Source organism: Paramormyrops kingsleyae, chromosome 13 (assembly GCF_048594095.1).
Source record: "Paramormyrops kingsleyae isolate MSU_618 chromosome 13, PKINGS_0.4, whole genome shotgun sequence".
Classification (NCBI taxonomy): Eukaryota; Metazoa; Chordata; class Actinopteri; order Osteoglossiformes; family Mormyridae; genus Paramormyrops; species Paramormyrops kingsleyae.
This window is the reverse complement of record NC_132809.1, coordinates 11,551,505-11,576,678: the sequence shown is the minus strand read 5'-3', so window position 1 is coordinate 11,576,678 and position 25,174 is coordinate 11,551,505. Positions and strand designations below refer to the sequence as shown.

The window sequence follows — 25,174 nt, the reverse complement described above, 5'->3', positions numbered from 1 at the left end:
CACAATCAAACATCCATCAATGCATTAACATAACTGAAAAAGAAAAATACAAACCTCTTCCTTTATCCTAATTATTAAAAACAACATAGTGACATGCACATAAACCGTAGCAAACTGTAGTCGTCCTTTATTAAAATTCAGAAAACTCAAATAGAAGGCTGTAAATGAAAAACGGTAAATAAATGTCTGTGCACACAGGCAAGCAAGCATTTCAATCGAGACTTATTTTATCATTGATGGAGAGAATGCACAGATGCAGATCGCCACAATAAATCATTGTCATTTATTAAAAGTACAGATCGAAAGACATTAAGGTACATCGAGATCCACCGTCAACAGAAAGGATGAGAATGGTGATCAATCTGAAGAGTTTCAGACAAAATTTCTGCAGAACACAAAAGCCAAAAGGATACATTAGATGTGAAATCTATAAACCTATAAAAGGATTCTTCTGAAAACAATGAAATGTGGCCACGTTGACATACAATAAATGATCTATTGTACTCCCTACTAGTAGATACTGCAGATGACTCTCACTTGTTCATTTTGGCAGGAGAGAAAAATTATCCAAGTCTGTGTGTTTCAGTCAAGGCAGCACAGTCCAGCAGTCAGTAGGTCTATCTGCTCTGGATGTCACATGTCTGATACCTTTCACAGACGCACCACATGCAAACAAGTTGAAGAACACTGCTTTGATGGTGCATCAGACTCGCAACTCATTGCAACAAACAATTCACACAGTAAATTAATCAGCACAACAGCATTTAAGCTTTATTAACAAGCTTTCCCTGCATTCAGCTTAGTAAGTCTAACTAGATATCTTACGGTTAAGGAAATTAAAAAGTCCGCAGGGAGCTTGTCTGAGTTTGGGCAAGTGGTTGGCAGCTGCAGAAGGTGTCTTAAAAAAATGTCCTGTAATAAAATAAGAAGAGAATACAGACACGGTCAAAGCAATCTGTCACCAAACTGTGCGCTTATATCTTTACACGTTTCTGACATAAATACCTGGCTAGGTAACATGCATTAAGTGCAAAATAAGAAACTGCATGCAGTGAAAACGTTCTTCTGACAGTGTTTTTATGGTATAAATGTGGATTATGGACAGGTTCTGCATGGACACTGATTCTTCCTGAGAGAACACTTCTTAACACTTACACATACTGAACAATAAATGGCGGTTGAAGGCTATGCTCTCACTACCGCCACAAGCATGCATATTTCGGCAAGTGCACACATCAGTACAGCACAATCAGAGAGCGTCACAAAGTAATGACCAAAACAGGCAGCACGCGGTGAAGGATGGACTTGTCAAGCACTGAAACAGCCCTGTATGAGTCATTACAGAGACCAGTCCCTTTCGACAACATCAATCAGAGCAACTGCTGACAATGGGAAATGGGCACGCTGTGAGAATTTGTCGCTGTATGCTCGGAAAAATTATTCACACCTGACTTTTACTGACTTATCACAATCAATTCCCCAGGATAGAGCCCGAAGTGGTAACTTTCAAAGCAATGACTTCACTATGGTCTCTCGATACTAATGTATGTCGACCCATTCAATCCATTCCATTGCAGATATTGTCAGGCTGATATTTTCTTCTTTTGGCTTCTTGAACACATTCATTTTAAATGTACATGACGCAGACTGCACCATCCTCCATGTTTCTGTCTAAACCCCTCAGTGAAAGCAAGGGCCAATGTAAACACAGTATGTACAGGTCAGGCAGAGAGACCGTCCTGTCCGCATGACGCATACAGGCACGTTTGCCCTCCCACCGCAGTCCTGCGCTACCAAAGGGGCGGTTACCCTTTCCGTGCGCATGCCGCTACAGCTGCAGAAGGTAGCCTTGTCGGTACACGGAGGCGGAGCCTTTGAAAACCCGCCCCTCTGAGGTGGGACTGACTGATGCTGCTTTAGAGCTAAATACACGTGGGACAGGTCCAATGTGATCAATGACTATCTATCCATCACCATTGTCCCACCAAACACATTCACATAATACACAGAATATACTACACAATGAAGACAAGAAGTGTTCTACTATGTGGAAAAAGGTTTCTCACAATTAAAGCTAAAATTACTCAAAATTAGTGCAACGTCAAATAAAATATTTAGCATGGGGAAAGCGTTGCCTTTCCGTGATCTGTTCTGGACTGACACTTGTGTTGCAGGGACTGTGCTTCCATAGGCAACGAAGGGTTAAATGACTTAAGCAAGACACGGAGGAAACACGTACACTTCATCCTCGTACTCCTTCGGAGGTGACACTGCAATCACTAGGTCGATCCAGTCCTGCGAGTAGATGAGGGGCAAACAGACAGAGACGTAAACACAAACACAGAGAGACACACACATACAAGCATGCATTAATAGTTGCTTACCCTGGGATGCATTTCAGATGAACTGCTGTCTAAAGAAAATCCACTGACAGTGTCGCTTAATGAGTTAAGAAAGGCTGTCTTCAGAATCACCTCTAGCGGCTATTTTGGTGAACAGTGAACTGTATTTCACCCCTCCTGAATTCACTTATGGTGGCTCAGTAGGCAGAACTGTTGTATCACACCTACAGGGTTGGGGGTCTGATTCCTGTGTTCTGTTCTCTCTCAGTGATGCAGAGGTACTCCAGTCTAGATAATTACAGTTGGACTAACCGGCATTCTTAAACTGCCTATAGTGTATGAGTAAGGGGGGCATGTATGTGTCCTATATTGTACTGGCAGGGCTGATGGAGGGGTATGCAGACCCTGACAGATTCTGGGGGCTCAGCACTTGACAGAGGCCCCTGGATAAGTAAAATTATACGTAAAAATCCAGACCAAGGTTTTGTTTCAACCAACCAGTTGAGTACTATGTGACTGTGACTCTTTATACTCAACTGGGTGGTTGAAACAAAACCTTGGTCTAGATCTGTAACTTTCTGGAATTGAATTTTCCACCTCTGGAAGTGATTTCCCACAACTGCGCATAAACACATCCCAACTTTCACAGAGAGACCCTCCTTTCAGAGCAACGGCAGTGCTCCTACCCCACCGCTGTTCCATGCTCTGGCTAAAGCGTTCTGGCCTTCACTCAGGGCAGCATCCGTCAGGATCTTTCCATTCACAGCCAAGATTTCGTCCCCCTTCACTATTCCACCTGGCAACAGACATGCGTGTTCTCAGTGTCAGTCAAAATCACTGGTGACCGATTTCGGTAACTACGGTAACGCCTGGCTTGGCTCTGATAAAACATCAAGACCACAGCAATCAAATGTGCTCATTAGTCTTACAGATATGGTATAGTGAAGACACACATTCAGTATATTTTTCAGTGCTTTACTGTCTGGGACACTTCAGTATGAAGTTCTAGCATTATAAAACAATCTGTTTAAATTCACTACAAAAATTTCAGAAAAAGTAAAGCTGACAATAAGAAAATAAATTGAAGCGGCTAAATTAACACTCCTCTAACATAAAATGCAAGAGCAGAGACAACAAGCCGTGAAAGATGCTTTTGTGGTCATTTGCAAACCTGATGTATTCTGGTAATAGAATGAGTTTGCAATGTGTTTTTTCATCTCACCCAATATAAACCATGCGCCAAGGCAGAGCAAAATTAAATTGGGTTTTTTAAATATGCAATTTGCAGAGTGAAAAACGGCACTGGTGCACTGCTGTGATGCATCATTCACACGCAATCTGCTGCTTGGCGACTAAGTAATTTAGCTACTGAAGATTCACACGCTCACCATGTTTGTCTGCAGAGCCGCCCTCATAAATGGTAGATACCACTAGCTTTCCCAGGGGTGAATCTATCCCCCCCTCCACAGCAAGATCAAGTGGACCATCCTAAGGAAAAGAATTACTGAACACTAGAGATCAACTAACCACTATGCGTTAAAATGAATATTCTAGCTTTGGACCATAAGAAATGTTTAATTTCCCATTCCATGTTCCTTCTCCGTGCTCAGTAGGCCTTCATCTTTATTCCAAACAGTTTTAAATCACCAAAATTAATCACATTGAAGAAGATTAACCTGGCAGTATTTACCTTCTTAATTCTGAGCAGCCGCACATCCCGACCTGATATCTGCTCTGGGGTGAACTGTTAAAAAAAGGCACGAGAACGGAGAGACAATGAATCGTCATGGTAACAATGAGACAACAGGCGAGCGGCGCAGGGTTATTCAACTCAACCATTCAACCAGCAGGCCTTTGTGGATGTGCTTGTCACTGTCAGTATGCCAGACCCTCAAAGCTGAACCGCATCCCAGAAGCCTCAGCAGGGAATGCGCTACCCCAAGCCCCAGAGAAGCTTTACGGTTACTGCTATAGAGCAGTGGCATCCTGCAGGGATAGTAATGTTTATAAAACACTCTGCGATAAAGTCAAGGGAGAGCAGCATACCATGGAATAGGGGTCGAAGTCCTCCACATACTTTTGGAAACCCTGAAAGAAAACGATAAATTCTGTTTGCTTATAATTCGGTATGATGTGTAGGATCTCAAAGGAAATGAAAATAAAAACAATTACCCACACACAAAAAGCTTATTGACTGTTTCCTGCATCTGCTCCTCTGAGCTCTACTCTAGTTTGCATCATGTCGTGCCTCGATTCAGGGTGCCAGCTGTGAGATGTGCTTCTCCGCAGTCTCACCGGCTTTTATCAAATTTCCCAGCACACATGCACAGGTGGCCGGCACTGGAGTGGCAACGTATCTCGATTCCTTTTGACAACCCTTTGACAGAAATTCAGGTTGCACTGAAAATAAGTAACTTTAAATATGAGAGCCCCATCTCCAATAAAATGAATGGACCTTAAAAAACTCTCACAGGAGAGCTGAGGTACTGAGCAAATAAATCAGAAATGCCTTAAACCACACTGCCAATTTAATTTAAGCTGATATTTAATTCAAGTGATATATTCGGTAATGACTTGATTTGTAACTAAAGACATATATGGGACTAGCCAGAGGTTTATGTAAGATTCGAGACAGGAGAAGCACATGGAAACAGGTGAGACAGGGATTGGGGAATGGGGTTGGTACACAAGAAATCGAAAAAGGGGGTTAGTCGCAATAAAATTCACACACTTAAATGGGTGGGAAGGACCAGATCTGAATAAGTGGGCATATCATATGACCTATCACCTGACTCATCACATGACTTGGGCATATCATATGACCTATCACCTGACTCATCACATGACTTCACCTCCTCTCAGGATATCCACACACGTGTTCCCTATACTTTTGAAACCTAAACCTGAAATTTACCAAGGCTAAAAAGATGCATTACAGCCAGGTACTGTACTGTAATTTCCATTTCAAAGTGCTGTTGCTGCCTGACTCTATGTTTACACTTGAGGGCACCAATACAAACCGTCCCTTTATGATTGGATTCAAGGTCCTGCCAATGTTCTGGATTCATTCACCAGGCAGATGTGATGAGCATCAAATAAACCTTTCTATTACTGAGCAATTAAAGTCTGATTTTTGATGGAATTAAACAGACCATCTGGTTGGAGATGGTTGGCTAATTACATTTAAGTAAAATTGGTATGATGTCATTAGGTAATTATTGTAGCTAGATTACATTGGCTGGTGAGATTGAGGGGCAAACTTCACAGAAATCGCAAGATCAGAAGTGTGTGAGGATTGTGCTGAAACCTGACTGAGAAATCCATCCAAACCTCTTCCATGCAGGGTCACATGACACGTGGAGACTATCGCAAAAGGCAGCGGGCAGGGGACACTGCAAACAGAATGTCACTCAATCACGAGCCATGCTCACGCAAAGCCCAACACACTACTAACATCTGACTGACGTGTGGGTTTGTGCTGTAGTTGGAAACAAAAGTACCTAGAGGAGACCCATGCAGAAACAGAGAGAACACGCAAATCCTACACACACATAGCTGGAGATGGGACCCAGCCACCAACCCTAGTGGGTATGAGGCAATGGTACCATGCCAACCATGGTATGGAGGTCTATCTCAACAAGGTGACTGCAGGAGACATCACAACCAACTTTAAGGAGAGCCGAAAGTGACTAATCCAGAGCCACAGTGACAATTTTAGCCAGCCAGTTCGGACGGCTGTCAGATTGCTGGGAAATTTAATTACTGTGATTGTGCACTTTGGGCTGCGAGGGGTGTTTATCTGGGGGGGGAAAAGGGGAAGCTCCATTATAGGGAGCACGTTTCCTATTAAGGAGTCATGCACTTTTTGGGGGGGGGGCACTGGAAAAAATGTGGAACAGACAAATCTAGGCTTAAAAATGAAACGAGTCAGGGGAGATGACATCTCATAAATGAAGAAGTAGGAGTCATTATTACTGTGATGTCGCTTAGCAGATATTTACCAATTTTACAGTTTTACACATCAGTGATTTAGAGTTTAGAGAAACTATAGAGGTTTAGGCAGTAATTTTCTTAATTTAAAGATTATAGGCGTGAAAGAGACTGACCAGCAACCATTTTTTAAATGTGAGGGGCTATACTGTTTTAGTGCAAGCACTATTTTGGGCCTAGCTTTAGAGAACGGGAGCATGCAGGAGCACTGCATTCTGGGGAAAAAGCTTAGTCACGTCAACCAGAATAGCACACAAGAAGAAACACAACAGTGCATTTAGGGTCCTTATACACAGCATCATAAAGACCCCACACTGTAAAGAGGAGTCAAGGGTTATAAAGCACAAATCTCATTCAGGGGCAGGCGGTCTACTTGGATTACTTGTTTCCTGTTGGACCTGAAAGAGGTGTTGTACACCACCATCCGTTTCAGCATCTCCGGGGGCTGGAATGCAGGTGGAGACACCAGCGGTTAGGGCTGCCGATGAGACAAGGCGCCAAGCTGGGAAGGTGTTTGTGAAACAGGGTCACCTAGCCAGAGCTAGCACCGAAGACGGTGAGATTAATGCGGCCAACATGCAGTTTGTAAGGATAATCAGACATAGCGACATGGGAAAAATGGAAGAACTACCCAAGTAAAGAGGTCTTGGGGGGTGTCTATCTGAGTCACCTGGGAGAGTAACTACAAGTGACCAGAGTATACATCTACTAAAAGTGTAACGTGACAGGGACAGTTTACTTCTGAGACTTAATTAGGCAAGACACTGTGTTTAATGAGAATGAGGAGGAAAGTTCCAGGTAAAGAATCCATAGAAGATCCATCATTATTTTCTCCATGGATATCCAACTATTATGTGGAGGCAGTACACTTTCTTGGCTTTAGAATGAAATATCCAGTTGTAGTAAAGCCTATAGATCTCCCCAAACACTTGACAAAGTTCCTTATGGTGTTTAACTGCTTCAGGTAACCTTAGAAGGCACTTTAATTGTAATCTCAGACATCATGCCTGAACCCGTCTTTCTGAATGGGGTGTGAGAAACACAAGCGGGTGGGTGAGGGGTGGCAGCGACTGGAATGGTCAGTTGTGAAAACTGACATGTAAACAGACCATAGAGATGGACAGAGAGACAGGAAGGGGGAGGGCCTTACCAGGGCCTCGGACCGGAGGGTGGGGCCACGTGTAGTCTGCGAGGGGGGGAGCATGACAGGCTTGGACACAACTGGGGACACCTGCCGCCGCTGGTTGGGGGGGCTGGGGGCAAGTTGCTACCCAGTGGACCGCGTTACAAAAAAAAAAAAATGCGGATCATGGGGGGAAAGGAGCCCTGGCGGTACTCACACATACAATATATCAGCGTCATCACCTAGGCAACCTGCATCACTGCATCTTGTTTGGCAGTACAATGATAGGGATCCCAGTCTGGGACACTGTAATCTACAGCTTCCGGTTAAAACATTCATTTTTATAACCCAAGTTTTGGATGTAGTCCATGTCTCTCTGAAAAAGGACTATGCCCAAAACAAATCAAGCACTCGTGTATGACACCTTCCCTGCCTTCTGCTGCCTACGCACCAGTGGATTACTGGCCGTGGAGATCCTGCTGGCGTGAGACGTGCTTCTCATAACCTGCACAGTTAAATGGCAGCAAAACACAGAGAGCAGCTGGGTCACACGGCTCGAGGAAATATGAGGGGTGAGCAGCAAACAGGACGTGCCACTGCAAAGCACACGATGCTATTAGGGCCCCGAGGACAGCCTGCCACCCCCCCATAGGGAGAAAATGTCTCTAGCTTAGGAGAATCAGACTTTACTTTGTTATACCAACCCCAGAAAAGTCTATATTAGCCTTTAAAACTCATTTTGCTAAAAACACCACACTCGTGTGTGTCATGATTATAATTCAAATCACATCAAATCACTTTCCCTGTCACATCACTTGACACTTTGTAAGCACAAGTGGGTGACTTTTGTCCCACAGCAGTGACGAAGTAGTGCAAATAAGACCAAACATAACAAAAAAGGGACAATGAATACTGCATAAAAACCCGAAGTACTATTAAACACACTGCATTTAAAGGAAAGAGCTAAGAAATGGACACTACCTTTGGGCTGGGGGGGTAGGACTGCTCACTGGGACTGACCATGTGGAAACCGGCCCTCGGCCTGTAGGCATCTTGGGTGACAGGGTGATGGTAACTGCTAGTCCCGAACCTGTCCTTGGGGGGGGCAGGGCCCGCATGCTGGGGAGGTGGGGGCGGGGGAGGAGGAGGAGGAGGGGGTGGGGGGGGAGGTGGTTTGGGCGGGGGGTGGGGAGCAGAGGGAGGCCAGGAGAACTGCACAGGGACCATCTGGGTGGTGGGCGCAGGGGGTGGGAGGGGAGGGGGGGGTGGGTGTATAAGGTTGTGCGGTGGCATCCTGGGAATGCTGGGGGAGGGGGGAAAATGGGGGTGCGAGTGTGGGAACCTGGGGGGAGGAGAGTGGGTGGGTGTGATGGGCATTCTGGGGGAGGGCAGAGGCAGGGGGGGTGGGGGATGGGTGTGTCTGCTGGTGGGTGGGGAGGGGCTCAGCCTCTTCATGGGCTGCTTTAGGCTCTGATCCACGTCGTCTAAGTTGATGTCATCTAGGTCGGTGGTGGCGAGCTGTAGGCCCCCAGGGAAGCGCCGCATACTGGGGGGGGCAGATGGCGCTCTGGTGGGGCCGACCTGTGAGCACACTTCATCAGCTACCTCCACACGACAGCCACCAACCACACTGCACAGATTAGATACTCCTCATGAGTCTAACCTTAAGTCTTACATCATTAAAATGCTATGGGCAAACCACAAAAGGCCTTCCTTACTGGTATCAACATAGATATGTGGTCCCTAAAATTTCATCATAATAGAACAGAAAAAATAAGCTCAGAAGTTTCACATTTCAGCTCATCAACAGTTTATGCTCAGCATCATATTACATCACTCTTAGAACAATGACATCACACATCCATGCCAATGGTCCTGCTTTCTGCTGCTTTACCTCGGTGGAGTCGTTCTCCACCGAGGAGATCTGCTCCAGACGGGTCTGGCACAACCTCTCCACCCAGTGCTGCACTTTCTCCGACTCTTCCAGATCCTCCCGCTCCGTCTCTGACACCTGGGTCACATGACCAGTCTTGAGACAAGTCTACAGCCATTTATCTTCCAACGGGCTTTTGTCACATGTATTGACGGCCCTGCCAACATTCTCTTTTGCAGTAATGGGTCAGTCATACTTGACCTATGCACACGGCACTCATATCAAAGACATACCTCTTGAACCAGCCTACTGATTTTTAGCTGTTTCTCTCGTTCAAACATTTCCTCTTTTTCTTTGGCCAGTTTCAGCTCAAATTCCATCTCTTTCTTATTCTTCCTTTGCTCCTGCAGCGTGTCAGTCTTTGATATCTTTTTCTTTTGCTTCTTGTCCTTCCCTTTCTGCAACGCCCGGACAGCGTTAACCGAAGCCTGGCGATGAACCAGACAACGCGACCACAGCAAAGACCGTGCAGGTGACCACACCGCTGAACTTGGGGTGACCACGTTGAACACCATGCATGCAAAACTGCAAACGACTGCGAGGGAGCCGCGCCAAAGACCATGCAGACCTCCACACCACACTCTAGAGAGAAGCACACGCGCAGGTTCTCAAAGCAACTGTCATCTATACTTCAGCCACATAAATAGTGGGTAATGCTTTACATTAACTGCACCTGCATAATACCTTTATAATACATTCATGGAACATTCAAGCAGCATGTGAGAATACTTTAACATCCTGACATATCTTAACAACTTTAATATACATTAATAAATGTTATATGATAATAACAAACATTATAATCATATAAAGTTTGAAATTAGTGTATATTAAAGCTGTTAGTGTACATTTAGTGTATTGAGCAACAGCTGTTCTCGGGTAAATACCAGGAGCTCATCAGAAGCCAGGTAGGATAGAAAACCTACTGGATAGTAGCTCTCCAGGACCGGAGTTGGAGACCCCTGTGTTAAGGTATGTTAGGATGTTAAGGTATATTTAAATGTGCTTATGGATGTTCTGTGAATGTGTTATAAATGCATTATGAAGGTGCATTGAATGTTCTATGAATGCATTATGCATTATGAAGGTACAGTTAATGTATAGTGTTACCAAAAAATGTTCAGTTTGAAAAACAATAAGCAGCTTCAACAACTACTGTACTTAGGCCATCTGCAAAGGAGGAATCGATCTCATGCAAAGCAAGCCAAAGACCAGCTCAGCCCTGTGCTCAGGAAAGTTCCGGAAGAACGCACACCCCAGGCAGTGCAGGGCAATGGAAAGTTCCAGTGCTCATATACCTTTCTCAGCGTGGGCAACTTCCCCTCGTAGCGATAAAACCAGCCGAAGGCTACAGAAACACACAGACGTACCACATCACACATTACAGTCTCCCTGGGCCAAATGATGCCTCTGCTGGGAAAAATATGGGTAGCTCACTGCAAAGCACCCCCCCCCTACCTCGAAAACAACGACCTCATCACACACGCATGCACAGAGGCAACATCCCTTTTCCTAAACCAGCAATGCGAACAATGAATTTTGGCAGTAAAGTAGAGGTACACGGTTAGATCAGATGTACACGACAGGAAATGCCTCCAGGTTGTCAAAAGGAATCTACGGTTGCCACGGGCAACGGCCGCCGGCACGAGCCCCATCCCTATGGAGCACCACTCACTTCCGCCCCACCAGCCTGCTCCTCTTCACAATCCTCCTCCTCCTCCTCAATTGTCCAGGCAGGCGTTTCATTGTCTGGAGAGGATGCCAACAGAGCAAAGCACACAACAGAGAAGCACACAGGGGAATGGGATCAGAGAGAGCACACATGCATGCGGGGGGGAGGGGGGGGCAGGGGACAGTGCTGAAAGACCAGATGGCACTGCACAGAGTCACTGCACCATAAGGATCTCTGCAAAGGAACTAAAATGTAAAAAAAAAACGGAAGGCGCAGCTGTGCCAGACAGCATCCTGCCAGGCCGGGTTATTGGATTATACCTAATAACAACATTTTAGTGTTAAAGAAAGTATTAATAAACCCCACTGCAGGATAATATGTTAAGTAATGAGAAATGAGGCTACAGAACACAAGTGAGCGGGATTACGGGGCACTGGCAGTTACTGATTGGTCTAAACCACTCCACTTTGATTACTACATTGGTCCCAACTGTTTAAAGTTAAACCAGTGACTGAGACAGTCAGGCACACAGCTACATAGTCAAACATTTTTTTTGTTACCAATTGCGCATATAGCTTTGAAGTCCTCTACAAATTTGCATTAGCACCGAGGCTGGTGAAATCTATGGCGATGACCCCCCCCCAATGGTCAGCAAAATCAATTGAGGGATGACCACCACCCCCCCTCGAAATTCCTTCCTGCCTACGGGCCAGCTGACAGTGGATGATAATCCCATCACTTGTGGACTGTGATACTTTTCCCATCAGTAGTATTTCGGAAAGACTGGTTCCACTGGCTCGTACCAGAGCGCTTGGGTTTGGGGGCAGGGGGGGTGCTGATCTCTGCAGGAGCAGGGGAAGGGCTCCTGGGCTGCTCCCTGGGCCCCCAGTCCTCCTCCCACTCCCTGTTGTGTTTCTGCTCCTCCTCTTCAATCCTGCACACACACAGGTATCACTCAGGCTACAGCCCAAACAGAAGGAGAGACATTTGAAGGGCTGCAAACAGCTGCGGCTGGCGATTAATGACAAACAGAATCTGCTCTTCCTGAGGCCACCAGCGTCTTGCTAATAAACGTGAGGCAAACACAGGTGTTTTCCTAAATGGGGTTTCTCTGCCTTTCTTCAGTGGTGGAGAGCAGGCACCTGCCCTTCTAAAGGTACAGAGTGACCCTTTAATGTTTGCCTCAAAGGCTTTCAGCACCTGCCCTTCCAAACGTCTCGCCAAAATAACCAGGTGTAGGATGGACAAGAATAAAATCCCAGGCCTCGTCACGCTGGGCAGATGCACAGACGCCGTCTCAGTCGTCCGTCACGTTTAGCCATGCTTACCCGATACCAGGGATCCCTTTACTCTGCTGGATAACTTGTTGGATTTAAGGTAGCCTGGCCTAAATGGACTTTATCATTGTTCATTTAACTCTAACTCAGGCTACTTTAAATCTGACAAGTTATCTGGCTAAGTAAGAAATCCTGCTTCGTGGAACACCCCCCAGGAGTGAGGACGCACCTCTGCATCTCCTTCCGATAGCGCTCCTCCTCCTCAGCTGTCTTCTGAGACATCTCCATTTTCCTCCTACATGACAACAGGCATTCAATGTAAATCTCCGGTTTCCCCCCACAGTCCAAAGACATGCTGAGGCTAATTGGAGTTACTAAATTGCCCTTAGGTGTGCATGTGTGAGTGAATGGTGTGTGAGTGTGCCCTGCGATGGGCTGGCCCCCCATCCAGGGTTGTTCCCCGCCTCATGCCCATTGCTTATGGGATAGGCTCCGGACCCCCCGCGACCCAGTAGGATAAGCGGGTTGGAAGATGGATGGATGGATTCAATGTAAATGCTATATCTGCCATTTGCAGAAGTACAGTGGTACCTCAGTTCTCAAACTCATTAGAACTCAAATTTCTTAAAAGTCAAACCTACCAGTTAAAAAAAAAACGACCTAGAACTCGATCTGAATCTCAGAAGTCAAACTGTGAATGCTGACCTAAGATAACTTGTATGCGCGGGGAAATGAGTCACGTAGCACTTCTCTCAGTGGAAACAAAGGGTAACGCTTCAGTCTCAGCCTCAAATTCGCTGTGATAGCATCATGCATGTTTACACTAACTGAATACATATAGACAGTAAAAATACATTTAGACAATGATAGTAACAGTAATTATTATTATATAATAAAATACATTTAAAAAAAGATTTCTTATTAATTATTTTAATATTAATAATAAACCATTAATACATTTAATCATAAAAATATTGTTGTGCCCAGCGGGGACGGAACAGAGACAAAGGCGCAGACGTCAGGGTATCGGGGGATACGGGGTTTAATTACAGGTAAGGCAGCCAAAACGCAGACGGACAATACAATGATCGGACTGGGGAAACAAACTGAAACGCGGACTAAGTACAGAGGACTAATGACAATAACCAGAAACAGCTGATCACACGGGGATTCCACACGGGGTTAACAAGGGGGCATGGCACACGGAAGGAGCGGACGATCGGGGCAGGACACATTGTTTTTTTTTTTACTTTACACATTGTTTGGATACATTTATTTTCTTACTTTAAAAACTACTGCTTTGATAAATTTGCTTAGATGTGTTTAGTAAAGTATATGCTTTTCTTGTTTTGTCCAGTTCATTTTGTGTTTAAATGCTAAAAAAAACATATTTCGGTGTCATTTTTTGGGGCCGGGAACCAATTCATTGGTTTTCCATTATTTCTTATGGGGAAAATTCGATCAGAACTCAAACTTTTTAGGATTCGGTCCGGAGTTCTGAACGGATTAATTTCGAGTTCTGAGGTACCACTGTGCATTGGAATTCTTCCCTTTGTCTACCCCATCTATCTCTCCATAGCTTGGGGGGGGGGGTCACAGCACAGGGTCAGCTAATGTCTAGCACCTCTGGAGCTGGGGGCTAAGGGCCCTGTTCACGGGCCCACGGACACTGGACTGTTCTGCCGAGGCCAGGGTCCGAAAGGGCGACCTTCTGATCACGGCCAAAGACACTTAGCTCGCTGAGTCACTCACCACCTGAATTCAGCAGCCCACTCCTATTCCACCTGCAAACTCCTAACATCCCTCCCAGCACACAAAATGAACCAATGCTTTTATTTGCGCGCAATTTGGTCATGCATTAAAGCCCTTATCATTTACAGATAATCCGGCCTGTGTGAGCAGATGGTGTTTTGCTGTGATCCTAACCTGGACTGTCACCCGGCAAATGGAGAAGCCTGAAAACAGGCTCGTCGAGGTCGTATACAGCACGCTGCAAGCGTATCAGACAGTGCTTATTTTGAGCCATTACTTCAGGACGGCTGTCTGTATGGTGCTGCTCTGACAGGACATTCCTGGATAGTTCTTCCTATTGTTGATTCATTTCTTTGCCACACTGGCAAACAGCATTTGTTTACCAGATTATATTCTGCAGAGCTGACTACAGAAATACTTACTACTAAGACTATACCCCACAATTATGAAATAACAACACAGCTCTGGGAAAAAATAAGAGACCACAACACAATTTTTAGTTTCTCATTAATGAAGGGCTTCTTCCTTGCTTTATGGGACTTCAGTCCTGCTTCTAAGAGCCTGATATGACCTGTCTAAGCAGGGCACTTCACACCGTTTAATGGTTCCCAATCCATTTCAATGTCACTTGATGTCATCCTCCGATTCATGAGAATCTGTCGGATAAGTTAACAGCCATCTATGGCTTTAGAGAGTCGCTTCCGCTCTCTACCTGGCTGGTTTCTGGTTGTTCCCAGTGTTTCCTGCTTCATCTTGTTCTTCTGTACTGCTGCCTTAGAAATTCTGAATCCGGACACAACCTGCTGCTCAGCGTGGCCTTCTGCCAGCAGAACCGAGATTAACCCACAATTTAAAAATCCAGATTTTTTAAAAAATAGAGTGGTCTCAATTTTTTTTCCAAGAGCTGAATATTGTGCTACCTTACAAGTGGAAAATGTAATACAAGCTTTGATGCTCCTAATACACAGAACCTAGTCCAGTGTCACTGTGCAGTGATGCATGCTGGGATACCCACAGTCTCTCTTTCTCCTGCTGTTCCTTGAGGATCTTATTGGCCTCCAGAGCCATCCGCTTCTGTTGCATGAGCTCCTGGCGCTCCAGCTCCCTGCGCGCCTCCACGGCCAGCCGCTCCTCGTCCGTCATGAACAGCTCCTTACCCTGTAGGAGGCCAGTGGGCCCATGTTAGAGTAAGAGAGTCGAAGCAGCTCAACTCCATCGATCACCTTCAGGCAATCAGTCACCGTGGTGACAAATGACAAGTACCAATTAATTGCAAATCCATTAAGCGCAGATCCATTTAGTGCACTTAATGAACACTACTCAAAAATCGAGTCAAAAGGGAAGATGGACGGATCATTTAATCTTGCTCGCCAATCAATAGAAAATGTAACAAAGGTCGCATGATTTTCTTAGGATTTATTAACTTAACTCGCTTCACCAATTGTATAGTGCAGCCTAATTCTGAAGAAACTAATTAAATTAACAAGCACATATAATTAACTACGGCGACTTTAAAAGACATCTTCTACACAAGCGGAGAATATTTAACAGCACTTCTGGCGCTAGCAGCTATGAGCTAAGAAAAGGCAGAATGACTGAAGTGTTACTCACCGCTCCAGTTAGAACAGTAATAGTTAAGCTTCTGCTACTCTTCAGCACCCTGACAGCCTGCAAAGACCAGGACAAAGGAAGCAATGCGCTCCGTTATGTCTGGTACACGGCCCTCTGTCATGGTGAACAGATGTCGGTGGTACACAGCCACAGAAACTCCCACCTCCTTGTGATCCACGTTGGTGAAATCTACTCCGTTGACCTCCACAATCCGGTCACCAACCTACAAAACACAGTTCCCCGCACATCACCTGTGAGTGTGTCAATTACACAAGTTATGACCCCTGCTCATGCAAAACATGAGCTAATTAATGTGAATGTGAGTAATGTGAATACAAAATTATTAATGCATTTTATTTATGCCTAATTAACATTGCTGCACTGTCAAAAAAAATACCAATTTGTACCTCTGGATCTGCCAATTGTACCCCAGCTGTACCTTTAGTCTATGGACTCTGAGGAACATTTTTGTACCTTTGAGGGCCCATTAATGTTGTTTGTACCTTGGGGAACAAAACTGTACCAGGGTTGTACCTGTACCCAGAGGCTGAAAGTTCAGGTTCAGAAAGTATAAATCCGGTCCAAAATTTTGTTTCAACCAATCAGTTGAGTATAAAGACTCACGGTCACAGAGCACTCAACTGGTTGGTTGAAATAAAATCTTGGTCTGGATTTGTACTTTCTGGACCTGAACTATCCACCTCTGCTATCCAGACCCCAGTGTCAGACTCACCTCCAGCCCCACCTCGGCTGAAAGAGACCCTGGTTTTACGTTGCTCACATATATCCCAGGCTTCTGCATTGGACCGCTGGAGATGCTGAGGGCACACAGGGTTGAGCCCCATTGGTTAACTTCACATGCTGTGATGAAGCGCTGACGTCACACCTCTTGCTTACTCACCTGATCCCCATGCCTTTGGTGCCCACCAGACTGAGGAAGACCTTCTTCTCTTTGATCTCCTTTCCTCCGACTGACGCCAGTCCGGCAACGCTGCTCTTCTTGTCCTGTGGAAGCGGCGTTTGACACGTAGTTAAAATGGTTCACGTCAGCATCAGATGCGTGTGATGGCTGGCGATAAAGGACTGGGCTGAGGAAATCGGCGAGGGACGACTTTTTTTTACCCCGGATTCGGAAACAAACTGGTCTGCAAACTGCCACCGGAGGGGCTCATCTGTGGAGCTGGAGAAGAGGAGTGGAAGAGGGTCCTGATTATGGTTTCATCCTAAGTGCTTTGGCCCAATCAGGCTCCTCTCATTATGTCATTAGCAGTAAGATGAATCGAAGCTTCTAATCAGCAGCACAAAATAGTGCATAATTAAATTTCTAATAGGCAATGCTTGACTCTAGTCTAAATAATTTCTATCAAGATTCATAAATCCTTTCACTAATCCATTAGCTAGAGATGACATATTACAAATACCACATATTACAAATTAAAATGGTAATTAAAGACAAAAGACAATACCTTTTGACAGGTATCATCCCGACATCTGTAGTAAAAGAGGAACGATGCTTTAATTAAACACAATCAAAAATTATCTGCGGTTTAGTTGTTCAGAAAAAGATGGAGGTAGTAAGTATCTGGTAAAAATATTGTCAAAAAGAACAAAGCTATCTGTTTGTAATAAGACTGAGATGATTAATGATTCAGAGGAAAGCCTGTGGAGAAACATCTGTCATGGATTTGGAAGGCGGCACGTCATTAAACAGGCCGCAGTCATTAATTATTGACAGCAACTCATGGTGAATAAAACTGATTAGATGATTCTCTGATGACCTCTGGAGTGTTTAGTGGTGTCTCCATCACAGAAAGTGATTACCAGTACACTACATAAAAACGGTGATTCTGAATAACAAATGGCTGCTTTGTGAGGTACTGTTCATGTACGACGTCTTACGGACTCATGAAGCGGCAGCTGCTGATAGCCGGAGGTAGAGGACGGCATCAAACTTACGCCTCACTTTCAGGGACACCGTCTTCTTGGTCCGAATGAGACTGATCACCTCTTCATGGATGCAGGAGGCGATGGAGTACCCGTTGATGCGAACAATCTCATCACCAATCTGGGGGCGGGGGGTCGTCGCGGACCATGAGAAGTAGCAGGCAGATACGGTGTCCATCCTCTCATTCAGTAGGTTTCTCACAGTCAATGTCTTTCAGTGTGTAACGACGAATTAATTTTTCCTGACAATACGTTTTTCATGCAATTGTACCGTGAATTCACATTACCAGGACTGTTTCGCAACTTTCACTGTTTATTTACTAGCTCATGCTTAAGAATAAAGACTGCGTATCACTGAAATGATTGGTTTGCGATACTTATCTATCAGCCTGCTACCCAGCATAAATATGTGGTCTTCTGCACCACCTACTGGACAACAGCAGAACTGCATACCTTAAATTATTTAAACCATTGCAATGCGCCTCAAGGTTAAAAATCTGCCTTAAGTGGCACTTGCTGTGAGCCAGCGCTGCGCAGAGACCTTTTGAGTGGCAGGTACGCGATAGTAAAAGCTGTCGACCCAGTTGGTGCCACTGGTGCACAGAACTATAAAGGGTTCTCAGTACCCATATAGGCAGGTACAAGCCTTTGGGCAAAAGGAACAGGTGCTCAAGCACCCCCAATGCCCACCCCCTGCCCCCACCCCCTATCCTCTGCCAAATTCATGCCTGTAGTCAAAGTCCATGAGGAAAAACTGTTGTTCATGTTAATTAAAACACATTCATAATAACTTCAGATGCTGGCATTTAAGTGCAGACAATTGCTGCATAATTAAATTCTGAGAGCTGAAGCAATCACAGCTATGTTTACAGACCAGTATCTTGGTCAAACCCAGTGGAAAATAGTGCTGACCCTCTCCTCCCCGACCTCTCCCATCGGCACTTCATCTCGGTACTGAGCACAGCTGCGTCACGGCTAATTAAAAGCCCCCTTCACCAATGTGCCTTGTGAAGTGAATCTTCACAGGACTTTTCATGTAGAACCACTTAGTTAATAAAAAGAGCGCTCAAGAAGAAAGGTCAGGAGCCTCTCCTCTCTCTGCCTCCGCCCCCCCCCACCTGCCTATGCCACCCCACCCCCCCCACCTCCCCCCCCTCACCTGCAGCCCCACGCTGTCCGCCTGTCCATCCTTCACGATCTGCGAGATGAAGAGGCCGCAGCCAAACTCCAGACCACCCCGCACACTCAGGCCCAGCCCCTCGGGGTGAGTGCGGTCCAACCGCACCTCCTTCAGTTTCCTGAACATTCAAGGAGGGGGGGGGGGGTGGAGGGATATTGTCGTGTGACCCACCAGTTTCATGCTTCTTGCACATAGCTGTCAGATACACGTTTCTGCTGGTGCTCGGACTTTTGAGTATATTGAAAAGGAAAAAAAAGTTCGTTTTCAACGATTATGTCAGAAAGCATGATTGAGATCAAGTTACCAGTGGCCTGTCTCATCTGAACAAGATACACAGCATGGTAGATAAGGCAGTCACTGCACTTACATGCTTATTATCTCTTAATTAAGGTCAATTGTCCTTTGCTTGTACCATGTAATGGTGTGATTTGATCTTCCTTCACCATGTTAGCTGGAAGTTTCATTCACATATTCTCCTTTGCCAAGGCAGGCACTGTTCTCACTCAAGTCAGCTCTGATATCACTTCTGCGTTCCAACATTATTTCCCACCTGTGGCAGGTGTGGACTTTTTAAAGGCAATTCACTGATCTTACACTTGTGATTGGCTAGAAATCAGGGAATTTAATCTGAGCCCAGTACAACAGGAAAAGCCCTCATTTTGGTTCAACTTTTTCATATCTTCAATCTCTAAGCAAGGCCTCCTCACACTCACCGTGACCTCTTAGGAGTCAACCGGTCATACTCCACCTGGTGCTTCAGAGGGATCAGGGGCCGAATGGCGTCGAAGAGGGGCAGCCGGCTAGGCTCATTGATCACCAGCTTCAGATCACCCACCAGCACTGGGAGGTCCATGGATCTGTGGATTGCAAAAAACAATGATTCCTGGGAGAGCTGCAGTCATCCATCCCATTATCCTGAGGAGGGTCACAGGGCAGTCTGGAAGAGAGGAGGAAAGTTCAGGTCCAGAAACAGGTGACTCTTTATTCTCAGCTGGTTGGTTGAAACAAAACCTTGGTCTGGATTTGTACTTTCTGGACCTGAACTTTCCAACTCTGGTCTGGAGCCTATTCCTGGAAACAAAGGGCATAAGGCAAAGGTATATCTTGGATGGGATTCGAACTGGAGTCATATTCAGAGAATTTTAAATTTGTCATAATCTTACGGTATACGCTATTATTTAAATCCATCCATTCTGTACCCACTTGTCCTATGCTACGTCCCAGAAGCTATGGGCACAAGGCAGAGAATAACTCAGGATGGGACACCAACACATCACAAATTCTCACAAAAAAGGGTGAAAATTTGTACCTTTGCTTGTCACTGGGGCTGTACCCTTGTCACTGTAATTGTACCTTGTAAGGTACAGAAATGGACTCTGGGGAATAATGCTGTACAAACAGCATTAATGTACCATCATTATTATAAGAGTCCATTTTTGTACCTTAAAAGGTACAATTACCAGCAGCCAAGGGTACAATTGGCAGACCCAGTGACAAGGAAAGGTAGAATTTTTTACCCTTCTTTCTGAAAGTGCAGAGCACACACACCATTCACAATTTTGCAATTTCCAATTCACCTAAGCATTTTTTTTGGATTGTGGGGGTAAACCAAAGAATCCGCAGAAGACATCACCATGACCTGTGGATAACATGCAAACTCCACACATGATGGGCGGCGACTTGAACCCGGATCCCACAGATGACACCGGTAACCCCCGCACCACTGTGCCGTCCCATTCTTTAAAACCAAGTTCTATCGAATATCGTGCTACTTACAAATATTGTATATTCAATGCCTTGCTACATGGTGTAATAGTTAATTGTAAAATCCCTCCAATCTGAGGAAGAGTGTAAACAGAGCATCTATGGTTGGGATTATTTTGGAAAACTACGAAAGCTTGAAATGTATAAAATAAAACGGTACCAGGCTTGACCAGAGGCTTTGTACGAAGGCTTCTTATGAATTTGCTGACATGCTGAATTATTTACATTGGCTATTTCATTGGTGACTCGCATATCAGAAGCAAAGGCTTTTCTGAATAGAGGGTTCATCTGGGTCAGGGGCAAAGGAGGAGAACTGGACACCTGACTGGAGTGAAACAAAACTACGTTCCCCCCCACAAAGATCACATGGAAACTTGCTCTGCAGCTACATTTCACTTCATTCAGCTGCTTTTATAGTGCTGAACTCAATGGAAACCATATATCCCAACAGTCCCTTGCAATTCTGTTGCCCACTAGAAGCACGAGTCAGGAACACTGAGTGAAGGGTAGGACCACAAGATGCCAGAAAAGAACATGGAGGACAATGTTTCCTTTCCATATAGCACGCTAAGAACCAACTGCCACCTTCACAGATTTTCAGAATTCATGCATCCCCATAGCGCTGGACCGTAAGGTCGTTAATCATACGTATGGCGGAGATGTCCGCCGGGCTCAAGCGGCGGGAACGCACTCACTCGTGGTACATTCGGAGCACGTCGTACAGGTAGTCCTTTTCTGCCTCATTGTCTATCAGCAGCTCCACCTAGAAAACAAACAAACCTTTGGACAGTCTGATCATAGCTCTGGAGAGTCAGAGATAACACAGCTGTCATAACCAAGGTGGGGGGGGGGGGGCTTCCACAACCATACTTTAGATATTAGGACACGGCGCTCCCAGCCTCAATGAGAAATACGCAGAGCAGACCTTTAATGGTGACTTACCTGATAGCGGCTATACTGCTGCACAAACGTTTTGAGGAAACGCTTGGGCCAGTCACTGATGTAGCACATTTCTACGGCCTCACCACGGACGCATGTGGACAGACAGGATGCTCTCTGGCTGCCTATGGGACACTCGCCAGTCCTCTGACTCAGATCCCGGCCTCTGTGGCAGCCCTCAGTCTCTACTGGGCTGCCACAAACAGACGCTTCCCACGTCGCATGACGCGAGGAAGGATGGATTACAGCGGTGTCACCTTACAGCACAGACGGTCTGTGTCCGGTCTGTGGACAAACCTATTTATACCTAAGGGAGATTCGTAGCCATCCAAAGCAAAACAAAGTATCTTCTGAAATACCTCTAGAAATGTAATCCAGTCCAAAATCATAGTAAGAGCCCACATTATACATGAAAGCATCGGGAAGTTGGACGTAAAATGAAGGGTATGCATGGATTTGCATTTTAAGTTAAATTCAATAAAGTAGAGACAGATTTTTATAATGGAAAAATAAAGACAGGACTCTTTCACAGTACTTAAGTTTTCAATGTCTTTGTGTTGTAATAGTTTTTCTTTTTATTCTTGGTGGGATTGTCATTGTATAAATCCCAGTATTATTAAAAAAAAGTGTACACCTTAATGATTTTTTATCCACCCATACATCGTTCTTTCAACTGCTCATCCAGTATCAGGTCACAGCAAGAAGACAGTACAAACTGCGAGAACATTCTGGGTGAGATTCTGCTTTATGGAGGATAGTGACTCATGGTGATTAAATGTATTTATGCTTTTGTAATATTCCGGAATTTCTGTTAGACAACTATAAATTATATGCATATTAGATCAATATTTTATACATATATAATTAACTTTTACAAAACAGTAAAACCTCAGCAAAGGGCTAAATAAATCCCTCGGATATCTTTTCGTTTCGTATTATACGCACTGGCGCTACTCCCATTTGAGAGCCGCAGTAAATCAGCCGCTCCATTCCGCCTGGCTGAACGCCTCTGAAAGCGCCTCTAAATTATCCGCCAGTGAACGAGCCATTGTGGACGTCGCCAGTATGAATAACGGGGCAGAGTAACAGGGCAGGACCACTGAAGCGCAAGACCCTTCCGTCCGTTCCATTTTTTTGCCATCGCAGCCGATCCGGCGTCACAAAAATAATAAACACTTGACCAAATTTTTGCTTTTCAATCACAAAATAAAACACGAAACAGGAAGAATTGTATTTAAGTCAAGAAGATCAATGGCCCAGGTGACTCGTTACCTGCGCCTGACGGTCTACACCTTAGCGACAATAGCCAATCAGAAACTACTATGAAGAGCTCCTAAATACGTCATCAGGTAATTTCTAATGTAGGGTATTATGCAGTAATTCAGGATTTGTCAGCTTTTTAACCAAGATCATATAAAACGGTCATATAGACTTAAAATATGGTCAGTTATGTTGTATTAATTTATCAAATCTGTTCCCTCAAACACTTGCTCATATTGAATGTCATCTCAAATTTTAATCTGTAATCCATGCAGGAACAGACGGTATTCCGACGACTGCATGTCGCAGTTACCTTATGTCATGTTCCTTTTTGCGGGGAACTGTATAATGTGATACAGACGAAAAGTGTACCCATCCCCCTCTACCGGGATAAGGGGTTCATAGGGCATCACCTGCTTCTTCGAAGCAGCCTTTCAAACCGCAGTACGTCATTGGTTCATATTCGTTGTATTCAATAACCGCATTCTATTAATCCATTAAGAGAATAAATGCTCTTACCTTGTGCCTAAACTCCCGGGCAACCTTTCTTTCCATGGCTGAGCAGATAGCGCGAGTCCTTTCTAGGCGTAGCAGGAAGGGCGATCGTCACTCGGTCACCGTGTAAATGCGCTACTCGGACGCTGGGTGGAGTGTAGCTCAAAGTGTCGCCTTTGTGTCGGCGTGATGCCCGGCAGGGCGATTCATAAACTCCACGCAGACTCAGGAGCGCATGTCTTTAGCCCGTATTGCAACGTGAGTTAGCACTGTTAGTGTGTTCTGGAGATGCTTTCCATTATAGGCCTATATTCCGTCAGTTAGAGACGAAAAATAGATAAATATGAAAACACCTATACTAATAAGCGATATTATTCAGACCTGCAGTCTTATGAATTAGAACTGATTCTCCTGCACTACTACAAGCCTTTTGTTTTCTCACGCATCCATGTTTATGTTTAGCCCTAAAAATAATTTAAGTTCTGCCATTTTACGCATTACTCTCGGCTCCATGGCACAGCTATAGTGGAGTCATCTCCCGCTTAAACTTTTTTAAAAATCGATTGAAAATGGCCTGAAATCAACCATTTTGAAAGAAAACCATTAAGAAGTAGGAGATATTTGAAATTTTCAGAAGCTCCAGTATGGCAACCCCAAAATAACAAATTATCCAGCAAAATTTAGCCAGTCCTCCCGCAAACTGGCAAAACATTCTTGGCTGGTCGGATTATTTTGCCCATTTTTATCAGGCAACATCTGGACCTGAGCTGCCCCACAGTCCATTAAAAATACCAGTATATGCATTTATATTAACGCAGTAGTTGTAGTAGTAGTAGGCTATATTCGTCTTATTGTCCATGCAACCCTTTGCAATGGCCAACTGTTCAGTACAAAAAAAAAACTACAATAATATTTAAGTCAACTTTCTTAAACCCCGGGAGGAGAAGGTTTTGTTAATCGTTTTGCAATCACACACCAGTAGAAGGCGCCAAACCTTATCCAGCCAATTTGAGGCACGAAAGTATATGTTCTTAAAGAATGTGTAATGTTCGGCATTAAGGTTCATGTAAGGCCATTTATGAAGATTATTTCGAATAATTCGCGAGATAATAACACGTTTATTGGTTATTACAAACAATGTCCTGAGCTTAATTCGACGAACCGACGACTAACGCATATTCTTTAAGTTTATATAACTGGAACAAAATCTAGCCAATTAACTAACCGGACGATTTGCTATACCTTATTTATTAAATTTTAGGAATCTAGTAACGCTGAATAAATTATACATAAATACGAGTGAGAAAGCGTTGCCCTGTATTCAGATCTCTGTAGCGATTAAGCACGTACTCATTTGCATATTCGGAAGGTACCTGTCTGAATGTATTATGCTAATAGGTGGGACCCGTCATCCTTTAACCAAGGAGCAATGATGCCCCCAGATCTAACACGAGAGTTTGTGGAAACCAATGTGGAAACAAACAATCTCCAGATAATTTCTGAAAAAATGCGTATTTGTTGCAGTTAAATTATTTTTTCCACTGGATTTGGAGAGAAAGTGATTCCACCACAACGTGGATCATATGTATCACGAATGGATCCTTATTTAGGTCTCACCAAAAAGCGGAAAGGGAATTTTTTATTATTTCTTTTTATACTAATTAATCAAGGTAAGTCGAAGTGTAATTAATTATTGCAGTTTTGTAGTACACGCGATGCATCTGTGGATGGATTGTCATGAATGCATTGCGATTTATCTGTTAATTTTAATCCTTTTGCAAAATGACATTTACAATTCGTCTGATTGAATTAGAACGATATCTCAAATAAAAATCAGTAAAATGTATTTGTTATTCATGTCCACTTACTATAATCCACAGCAGTGTCGTGGA

General features: G+C 44.6%; 1 protein-coding gene across 3 annotated transcripts; it reads right to left on the bottom strand.

Moving 5' to 3' along the window:
• Window positions 1–262: 262 nt before the first annotated feature.
• On the bottom strand, window positions 263–23,597 carry ush1c (Usher syndrome 1C). 3 transcript variants are annotated; one of them, XM_072698197.1, is made up of 27 exons: window positions 23,307–23,597; window positions 21,284–21,351; window positions 19,538–19,681; window positions 18,804–18,942; window positions 17,657–17,765; window positions 17,167–17,191; window positions 16,823–16,880; window positions 16,602–16,705; window positions 16,434–16,518; window positions 15,864–15,923; window positions 15,701–15,757; window positions 15,105–15,247; window positions 12,567–12,632; window positions 11,864–11,994; window positions 10,687–10,736; window positions 9,622–9,786; window positions 9,350–9,466; window positions 8,437–9,036; window positions 7,907–7,960; window positions 7,483–7,599; window positions 6,706–6,777; window positions 4,389–4,430; window positions 4,033–4,086; window positions 3,731–3,830; window positions 3,029–3,138; window positions 2,240–2,295; window positions 931–1,922 (listed from the first exon to the last, which is right to left on the bottom strand). In XM_072698197.1, the coding sequence occupies exons 1-27, from the start codon at window positions 23,340–23,342 to the stop codon at window positions 1,829–1,831; spliced, it is 2,856 nt and encodes a 951-aa protein (XP_072554298.1). In that variant the 5' UTR covers window positions 23,343–23,597; the 3' UTR covers window positions 931–1,828. The 3 variants fall into 3 exon arrangements, with proteins under 3 accessions (XP_023697808.1, XP_072554298.1, XP_072554299.1); XM_072698198.1 differs by having other exon boundaries at window positions 6,715–6,777; window positions 23,307–23,596; XM_023842040.2 differs by lacking the exons at window positions 931–1,922; window positions 6,706–6,777; window positions 7,483–7,599; ... (3 more) ...; window positions 9,622–9,786; window positions 10,687–10,736 and adding exons at window positions 263–912; window positions 11,064–11,137 and having other exon boundaries at window positions 23,307–23,495.
• Window positions 23,598–25,174: the final 1,577 nt, after the last annotated feature.